Source organism: Penaeus japonicus, unplaced genomic scaffold, assembly GCF_977035675.1.
Source record: "Penaeus japonicus unplaced genomic scaffold, GWHDUDI00000001_assembly GWHDUDI00000040, whole genome shotgun sequence".
NCBI classification, from domain to species: domain Eukaryota; kingdom Metazoa; phylum Arthropoda; class Malacostraca; order Decapoda; family Penaeidae; genus Penaeus; species Penaeus japonicus.
The window spans coordinates 14,046,707-14,056,706 of record NW_028234442.1 but is presented as its reverse complement, the minus strand read 5'-3'; the positions used below and the strand labels follow the sequence as shown (position 1 = coordinate 14,056,706).

The 10,000-nt window shown below is 41.8% G+C and overlaps 1 protein-coding gene across 2 annotated transcripts in view; it reads left to right on the top strand.

The window, feature by feature from the left end:
- The window catches only part of Dg (Dystroglycan), a 55,140-nt gene that overhangs the window by 44,963 nt on the left and 177 nt on the right, over positions 1–10,000 (top strand). For both annotated transcript variants that reach the window (XM_043024650.2, XM_086533746.1), the window contains exons 4-15: positions 754–902; positions 1,078–1,329; positions 1,509–1,784; positions 1,974–2,090; positions 2,514–2,684; positions 2,819–2,985; positions 3,166–3,361; positions 3,869–4,036; positions 4,321–4,474; positions 4,654–4,766; positions 5,048–5,218; positions 5,902–10,000. The exon at positions 5,902–10,000 is cut by the window's right edge and continues 177 nt beyond it. In XM_043024650.2, the coding sequence (XP_042880584.2) occupies positions 754–902; positions 1,078–1,329; positions 1,509–1,784; positions 1,974–2,090; positions 2,514–2,684; positions 2,819–2,985; positions 3,166–3,361; positions 3,869–4,036; positions 4,321–4,474; positions 4,654–4,766; positions 5,048–5,218; positions 5,902–6,834 (2,867 nt within the window). In that variant the 3' untranslated portion in view covers positions 6,835–10,000. The remainder of the gene's footprint in view (positions 1–753; positions 903–1,077; positions 1,330–1,508; positions 1,785–1,973; positions 2,091–2,513; positions 2,685–2,818; positions 2,986–3,165; positions 3,362–3,868; positions 4,037–4,320; positions 4,475–4,653; positions 4,767–5,047; positions 5,219–5,901) is intronic.

Below are 10,000 nucleotides of genomic sequence, written 5' to 3'. Positions count from 1 at the left end.
GCCAGAACGAGTTTTTATGCTGATATCAGTGTGTCAAATGGACGATCTCCTCCATGACTCCCGGGCCATGATATGAAAACCCCTATTTAAGCTCTACCTTGGCAGATGACCAAAAGGTGATGGGGATTTATACGTAAATGGCCTTCAGTCTGTCGTGATTTGGTTACCCTCTTCTTTCCCCTTTTTTGATTTGGTAATTTATATTATTATTTTATTGATTTTCATTATTTCTTCTTTCCCTTTGTAACCATTCTTCTTTCTTTTTCTTTGTATTCTCCTTTTTTCTTTTTTTTTCTTTATTTTTCTTTATAGTCTTCTCCTTTCTTTTTCATTTTCTTCACCTTTATTTTTTTCTTCTTTCCTCTCTCTCCCTATCATTGTTTTCTTCTTTTTCTACACCTCCTTTTCTTTGTGTGTCCTCATTGTCTGCCTTCATCATTGTCTTTGTCATCATCCCCGTTGTTCTTCTCCTCGTTCCTCCTTCTCATCTCTTCCTCCTCCTCTCTCCAACCCTCCCTACCTCCCTCCCTACTTACCTACCTACCTACCTACCTCCCTCCCTCCCTCCCTCCCTCCCTCCCTCCCTCCCTCCCTCCCCCCCTCCCTCCTCCTCCTCCTCCTCCTCCTCCTCCTCCTCCTCCTCCTCCTCCTCCTCCTCCTCCTCTTTCCCTCCCTCCCTCCCTCCCTCCCCTCTTCATCACAGCCATAGAGGCCTGTGATTCAAGCAAATGACATGCATACTCTTTCTTTCAGGTTCCACTCTAGCTGATCAGTTTGACTGCCGACCCAAGGATGATTTAACAGTTATGTCGGTGATGCTAGAGGCTCACCTGCCCACCCTCGAGGCCAAGGGACGTGTGAAGGTCCTCCGCACCGCCATGAAGCATTTTGGAATAAAGCAGGTGAGTGATAGGCTGACATATCTGCTTCATATATTCACATTGATTATCTGTGACTCATTCTTTGATTACTTGTATTTTGTCATGGTAATGAAGTTGGTCATTCACCTTTGAGGACTTGAGTGCCCTTATTTGCAAGAGTTTACCAAGCCATCTTCAGAATGCCTATCCTCTGCAGATGTGGTTGGTGCCGGCACCCCATGACTTTGACCCCCTGGCAGAGAATGACGCCATCATGGCAGGCCCTGGTAATGCCAGTGTTAGGAGCAGCAGGCTCCACACGGACTCATTGGCACAGCTGCAGTGGATTGTGGGTTGCGATGGCCATGTGGCTAAGAAGGAGCAGGTGAACCATGTGGAGGCTGCAGCTAGAGATGGCACGCTGCAAAATCGTCTTCGTGTACCAGTCCACGGCTGGTCCGTGACACAGGTAATGGCATGTGGTGTGGAATCTGTTGTCATGTCTTCCTGTTGGACTGTCAAAGAGGTTTACTGAAATAGTGTCTTCGGATTTAAAAATATAGATGGTAATATGAAGTAGGTATTGTTCATCTGTTAGTTCTCAAATCTCTGTGAAAGTTCTTTATTTTACATATTACCCATCCACAGGTACATCCGTCCTTCAATAGAGTGCGCCGCCAAATAGAAAACTCTGGTGACTATGATTACAACTATGAGTACAACTATGACTACTATGATTATGGAGAAGAGGATGATGGATACGACTACTCTGTGTACGATGAGCCAGAGACGCGTGTCATCCCCTCTTTGGCCACCCCAGTGTTCCCAGACACCCCAGCCACCTATTATCCTGGAGTTCCTGCTGAGGTGCCCGTTTCCGTCTCGCCTGTGCTGCGACCCGTGCCGATCTCCACACCTGTCTTCGTAAGTCTTTTCCTTAGCTCATGAAAAGGGAATAAATAGTTTCTGGTTGAAATGGAGTTTATTTACTCATCATTTTTCCCACCTGCCTCTGTAATATCAAGTAGTCTGTGGGACTGACAGTCTTAGGAGTAGCAGGTGTTAGACTTCCATGAAACTGAATAACTAATGGTGAATTTTGATCTCTTGCAGGTGCCTGTCAAGCCCACCCGAGTCCTGGAGGCAAGCCCAACCGTTACATATGAGTCGGCTTACCCAACAGAGTACCCAGACCTAGAGGGTTCCATCGTTACAAAGCCTGCACACTCAGTACGTTTACCTTGATTTTTTTCTCCCATTGCAATAAACCATGATCATTGGTCAGTTCTTGTCTTACTTCAATCATTATGTCATTGCTTGATTAAGGATATATATATTTTATTATGCAAGATAATTTTTTGTTTTGCTTAGAGCTGTCTTGTTTGTTATAAACAACTGAATCTCTTTTTGAAATTATAAGGTAAAATGGTAATGAAAAAATAATTCATATGTTACACTGATCTTAGTTTTGTGTGTTCATATTATTTATGATGTTCCAACATATAGTTCTCTAGTAGTATTTTCATGCCTCTTTAACATTTAAAAGTTATATATGGGATAATTCCATTTAATTGCATTTTACTTGAATGTGCGGTGACTGTGAGGCTGAATTCTCCCCAATGGGATGTTAACACATTCATTATACCATTATAGGTAGACTCCACAACACCCCTAAGTGCCACTGCCACCATGACCAAGAAGCCCGTCATAGCCCCGACCCGCACCATTGAGCCGTCGACTGTTCCAACTGTGGCTGTCACCACTGAGATTGGTGTCAAAAACTTCCCACCGCTCATCAAGAACAGGATCCAGAAACTGGCTTGGGTGAGTTTTTTTTTCCTGGTTGAGTTTGACATTCTTTCTGTTAGGGTTAGGGTATATACTTAGAAAGGTAAAAACTGTGTTTGGCATTTCTGAATTGTAGATGAAACTAAAAGAATCTCTATTCTTTTGCGCAGATTGCTGGTCACGTGTACAGACTACAGATTCCAGCCGACACCTTTGAGGACATTGAGGACGGAACCACACGGGACCTTCGCCTCCTGTTCAAGACCTCTGATGGCCAGTCGGTCGGGCGAAATTCGTGGATCCAGTTCAACCCTTCGACACAAGAGATCTATGCACTGTGAGTGAAGCATTTTACCTTGATCCCATGCATTCCCTTTTGGGTGCTGGAGCATGTGATTGAAAATCAGTCACTGTCTGTTCTATTGTTACTACCTGTTCTATTGTACTTGTATTGCATTTTGTGGCTGTTCTATCATAGTTATGAGTGTCTGCCCTTACAAGTGTGAATTCCTCTCAGGCCTTTGGAGGAGCAAATCGGCAGATACACCTTCCTGTTGGAGGCTATGGACTCTGAGGGCAAGACCATCACAGACTCCATCATGATCCATGTCCAGCAGTCAAAGGAAGCTCGTAATTTCAACCACCGTTTTACAGCCACCTTCAGGCTGGAGAAGAAATACGAGTACGAATTTGTGTACTCTCTTGACTGGAAGGTGAGAACATACCTTTCTGAGGGGAATCTTATTTCTCAATTATTGTAACTATAAATATTATATTGTTTGTTTTTGTTATTGTTATTATTATGATGATGATTATGACTAATTATTGTTATTGTCACTGTTATTATTTTTGTTATTATTAATGTTATTTTTACTATTATTACTATTGTTATTAATATTGTTGTTTTGTCCTTTTTCTTTATTGTTGTTATTATTATTATTATTTTAATTTTATTTTATCACAAATACTTAAATTATAATTGTTATTATGTATGTATATTTATTCTTTTGCTTGAAAGGTATCTAGGCTAGGTAGGGGGTATTGTTAAAATCATTTAACTGTTTGATGCCTTACCTTTGTAAGTATTTGGAAAAAAAAGGGGAAAAACCTCTTTTTTTAATATTAAAATATGTATAATTGGTTCTCCCTCCCCCTTTTTAGGAATTTATTTTTGGTGTGTATACTGTTGTACTGATGAATCCATTACCCTCTTTGCCCAGATAAAAGTTGTTGAGAAAATCGCCCAGATTTACGGCGATCCGACCACAGACAACATTAATGTGAGGTCCATTTCTGAGAACCCCAGCAAGTTGACATGGACGAACACCACACTGACCAATCCACGGTCACCGAATTGCCCCATGAACCAGCTGCTGGCAGTGCAGGAGGTTTGTTGTCATTGCTTAGTTTCACTGTAAGAGATTTGAGATTGGGACAGCATGGGAAGGGCTTTTTCTCTTAGAAAAGTTGATACATGTGGTTTTCTGTTAATAAATTGTTATTATCTTGGTTGATTTTAATGTTTAGAAGACTTGTGATACCGAGTTTGAATTATTTGTCCCTCCATGCCTTGTCACTACTATTTCTGCATTTTCTAGTTTTATCTTTTTTCTTTTCTTCTCACTATTGACCAAATTACTCAATTCTTCCCTCCCTCTCCCTCTCCCCTCAGGTGCTGATTGAAGGCGATGAGCACGAACTCACGCGGGAGGTGAAGGAGATGTTCCAACCCGAATTCCACTTGAAGCGCATCCACCCTCACTTCATGGGTCCATGCGAGAAGCACTCTGCCCCGAAACCCAGTTTGCCACAAGTTCCTGGACCAGGTATGTTTGTTTGGGAGACTTGCCTATAGTTGGGTTTTCCTGATTTTTTGGAAATGTTGTCAGCAATACGATGCTTGCTGCAAGAAGCTGTGTTGTAATGAGTTTTAAAAGTGTTGCAATATTTGTTACCACTTGTGTGTGGTCGGGCAGTAATAATGTAATGCATTCCCCTTTTGCAGAGGACACCAGCCGAGGTGGTGAAACCTACAGCAACACCCCGCCTATCATTCGCAACCACATCGATTTCCTCAATGCCACCTTGGGCACGCTGTTCCGTTACCAAGTTCCTGCTGTAAGATTATTTTTCTTTCTATTTCTTTTATTTACTGTGAGTTCATGGATATTGTTTTTAGACAGCTGATTTTACAACTAAATACATATTCACTTTGTGCTTATCCTTGTGGTTATTACTGCAATGCTCCTTACCAGCTTGAAGGTATTAATGTGCACATCACCATAGTTGTTGTAATCACTAGCATGTACCATGTCATAGTTTAAAGTTACAAGAAGTTGCGATGGTTGCAACTTTGGATACAGCACACAACAGCAAATACTAATGATACTACTCCCCAGGACACCTGCTATGACCTGGAGGATGGAGACTCTCGCCGACTTAACCTGCGTCTTCTGACCTCCAACCTCTCCCCCCCTCCCCTGGACTCTTGGCTCCAGTTTGATGAGGCCAACCAGGAGTTCTTTGGCCTCCCGCTAACTGGCGATGCAGGCAAAGCTGAGTATATCCTGGTAAGGAAGAGACGATCAGCTTTCATGTTTATTGGTTTATTGTGGATATGGTTCTTCAAGATTTTAAAAGGTTAAATTGCCTTTGTCTATTTCAAAGTACTTGCAGGTGAGGAAGTAAAATTTGAATTGAAAAAGAAGAAAGTGATTCTAAGGAAAAAGAAAGGATAGGTATCCCTTATTCACTCATTAGATGCTGGTAGACATTCCTCTTGTTTTACGAAAATCATATTAACCCATTGGTCGCGGTTTTAATAAAATATGTATGTAGTAGGATGGCGGTGTTTGCATTGTCTGGCACGGTGCCATCCGCGTCTACAACCGACTCTTACTTGGCAGCAAATCATGCCATCCGCTTCAAGTGGGTTAATGAACAAAAGAAGAGAATTCACTTTGCTACCTGAAGTCCCAAAGTAGGAATAGTTCCCAATTAGGCAATTGGTCAGTTGCTGACCCTTCTTAGATGAAAAAAGTGGTGGTGGAGGTTTGAATATATAAGAGAGGAAGTGTGTTTGTGAAAGAGAAGAAAGAAGGTGACAGTGATGATATTTTTTGTGAGCTCTATTTATTAATTTCAGACAAAGATGGCTTTGGGAGTTAGTGTGAGTGTGGTGAACATGCTGAATAGCAAGGCTTGTCTCCAGGTATATCATTATATTGCCTTCTAAAGTCATTTCTCTCTCCAGGAATGTGTGGACAGTGGTGGCGAGAAGGTGAATGATGCGCTGTTCATCCGAGTGATGCGCGGATCAGTTAGCAAGATCCCGCCCGTGGAGTTCTCCATCACAGTGGATACGGACTTCCAGCAGTTCATGAGCAATGCCCACCAGAAAGCGCGGCTAATCGAGCAGATTGCCTATGCATTTGGCGACAGTGACACTGAGAATGTTGTGGTGGAGTCACTACGCCGGGGCTCAGTGGAGGTCAAGTGGCACAATGGGTCGCTGCCGTCGGAGCCGTGCCCCAACGAGGAGATCCAGCGCCTCAGAAAGCTCATGGTCAATGATAATGGCGAGCTCAAGCGGGAGTTCGTTGACAACTTTGCTCCAGATTTCAGGGTAGAAAGTGGTTCGGTTCGTCCGGGCGGCTCGTGCCTGGCTGAGGACACACCCACTCATGTTGAAGAGGATGTGCATCACCCTCCACAGGGCGAGAGCGTGCAGGGCGAGGAGAACGACTACCTGCTCAACTTCATCATCCCGGCAGTCATCATTGCGGCTATGCTGCTCCTGGCAGCCATCATTGCGTGCTGCCTATATCGTCGGCGCCGCTATGGCAAGATGACCATGGCCGATGACAGCACTTTTGTGAGCAAGGGCATCCCCATCATCTTTGCTGAGGAGTTGGATGACCGGCCCGACCCAGCCAAAAGCCCTGTCATCATGAAGGACGAGAAGCCACCTCTGCCTCCACCTGAGTACCAGCGCGGCTCCTCCCCCGCTGCGTCCTCCACACCCCCAACCTCTGACCGACGCCGTCCCCCCTCAGGTGACACGGGTGACGACACGCCCTCGTACCAGCCCCCGCCTCCCTTCACTGCCACCAACGGGGCCTCACGCCACCCACGCCCCAACATGCCGCCCACGTACAGGAAGCCACCCACCTATGTACCCCCCTAAGAGTACTCCCCCATGGTGGGCAGGCGGCAAGCAGTCAGTTGCCAAATGAGAAAGCAATAAGAAAGTGATCCGAGACTAAAACCTCAGTGGCAGCATTCTCTTGTGTCCAGACAGTTCAGGAATTATTCACAGAAACTAACAATTTGTATAGAAATTTGAATAGTTAATCTTATCCTAATCTTATTGATGTTAATTAAAAAAAAAGTAAGTTGGCTGGAAGTTTACAGTTTTTTTTTTTTTTTTTTTTCTATGCTGCTAAAGGACCATTTTCTATCCCAAAAACCAAAGGAGAACTATCACCATCAAAACAACATGGATTGCTAACAAAGTTTTGTATTTTGGCTTTGTAATGGTCATATTTTCGAACTCGTGAAACTCCGGGGAAACGATGCGTTCGTCAATGCAAGCACAAATTATCATTTGAATGAAATTGCTTTTTTTTATGAAAAAAGAAAATCTCATCCTGCTTCTTGAGGCCAGAAAGAGATTCCTTTCGAGGCACAAATAACTTAATCCAACAAAGGTGATGAAGGTGCTTTATTAGGCAGGTAATGAACCAGTGTAAAATATAGATGATTTGCTTTTGAACGATGACAAGAGCAGGGACTCACAAGGACATGGTAATTTTACATCTGTTTCCTCATGCTGCAGTTTCTCATTTAGTGTTTAGAATTTGTATCTTGTATGATATATATAGTTATTTATGTATTTCATTGATGTTAGAGATTATATATACTACCAACCACTTAGCTGTTGAAAACTGTGAACCAAAATTGTTTTTGTAAAGTTTGTAATACCAAGTCATTCAAGAGATTGTAATAAGCCTTAGCCTTATATACCTGTGTATAACCAAGCTCTCCTGTGCAGATCTGACAGTATTCTCCGAGATGACACACCCCGAGGAATGTCAAAGGAAACTTAAAATAAACTGCATCAGTGGGGAGACCTTTTTGTCATGATTCAAATGACTGTGAGTTAACCAGGCCACCAGGGTTCCTTCTGTGGGCAGGGTGCAGCGACGAGGGAGCTTGGTGGGGGGCAAAGGGCAGGGTCAAGATACTCTGTCCCTCCTGTGTATTGGAGGCCAGGAAAGTGACAAGCTCCTTCAGGGTGACGAGTGACCATGTGACTAGGTAACCTCTCCCCCCCACACTTTTCTTGCCTCCTTTGTCCCTTTCTTCCCTGACCTCTTTCCCTTCCCTCCCTCCATTTATTACACTCTCCCTCCCTAGCCTTCCGCCTCATCCCGTCAAGGAAAAAGTAAATGAAAGGAAAGGAAAAGGACGTAAGAAAGATAAATGAAGGAAATGAAGGAAGAAAAGCATAGGAAAAGAAATACAAGGAAATGAAGGAGGGAAGGGGAAGTAAAGGGAGAAGGAAGGGAAGGAGGCAAGTTGTAGTTCAGTAAGAGAAGCAGAAAGAAATGAAACCGAAGTCCTCGCTCCCCATTGGCTGCAGCTGCTCACGGAAATCCAATCATATCGGTTCATGTGTCTTGCTTTAACAGTATGATAGACTAATAGTAGATGATAATATTTAATACCAAGTGATGTCTGTTCATTTCTATTTTCACACATTCAAAGAGTAGTACTTTTAACATTTGTTAGGTCAATCGTGCAGAAAGAAATTGAATTTTTAAAAAGTTTATATTTGTTAAGGTGTTTTAATCCAATTACTTATATATGTAAGGTATGAATGTATTTAGGCATTTTTTTTTTTTTCTTCCTCGAAGGTCATCAAAGGAAATTTGATAAATGAACAAGTAGAGCAAGCAGCTGTCTTTGATTTTTTTTTTGAGGAGTAATGAATCTTGTTAATTATTTAGACTTTATTTTTTTAGTCTTTTTTATTGTAACCTTTTCAAAAAATGAGCACAAGAACAAGAAGTTGAGAATTCCATTGTTGATGTTATTATTTTGATTTTGATTGAAGTTATTATTTTTTACTCACATTAATAATCGTTAAAGAATGGTAGATGTGACTGTTTGTGCGTGTGTGTAATATTTTTGTTACTTAAAAACATATTGGTGTAAAATTAGGCCGGTTTGCAGGTGTAGTGATCATCTTAAGGATAAGCATCTGTTATGTTTTGCAGCTGTTGTGTGTGAGATTTTACATCTGTTGTAATAAACCTTATGTGTGGCTGTTGTACATTACATCTTTGGTAATACATCTGCTACTATGTGCAGCTGTTGTACAGTTACATCTAGGGTTCTGCTTCTGTAAAAGTACAGATATTGTACAGTATACCTCTGGGATGTTTAAAAAGAAGAAAAACGTTATCTTGTCAGAAGTTTTAGCTTTCTGATATATATATATATATATATAGTGTACTTATACACAGCTTTTATATATGTCTTTGTTACACATGCAGAGGACACCAGTAGTTTGATCACCTTTTCATCGCAGAGATAGCAGTTAACAACCCCAGATAGCACACCGTTTACAGTACTCCATCCTCACTCTTTTTAAAAGAAGCACCAAAAATATGCAAAAACCTAGTGCAAGATCGGTCTGTCCAATAGTAACACCAAAGTATTAGCTTTTACATCTCACTACTGAATTATAATTCTTTTATTTGGTTTAACGTAATATAATGAGGGACACAGATTCATGTTCTGGACGTCTTCTGGCTTTTTGTTTTTATTAATTAAATTTTTTGATAGTCCACAGCAACATTAAAAATAATAGATAGAAAACAAAATGTACACCACACTTCCATAGGTTCCGGTCCTGTACATAAAAAAGGTATGTGTGTATATGAGAGAGAATGAGAGAGAGAGAGAGAGAGAAAATATAGGTTGGCACAAAGACCTCTTCATTCTTATGTCAGCATCTAAAGACTTCCAGGTTGCTGCAGGTACCCCTTTTCAAAAGCTGTTCTTTTGAAGGCGGGTGCTCCTCGCAAACGACATGCCGACCTTTTCGAATGAGTGGGACGCATGTCAGAAGCACAAAACAAGCAGATTACAAGTGCACCGGCGTAGACCAAAGTTGGTGAAATTGATTTTTTTTTTAGAGAGAGAAATGGAAAGCAGAAACATCGAGTACGGAATCGAGGTACTGGATGAGTAGCTAGTGCCCGTTTGTCTTTTTTATATATAATTTAGTCGATTCAAAAACAGTTAGTAATGATTTCTTTTTTTGCTGTAAACTTTTTAAGTGT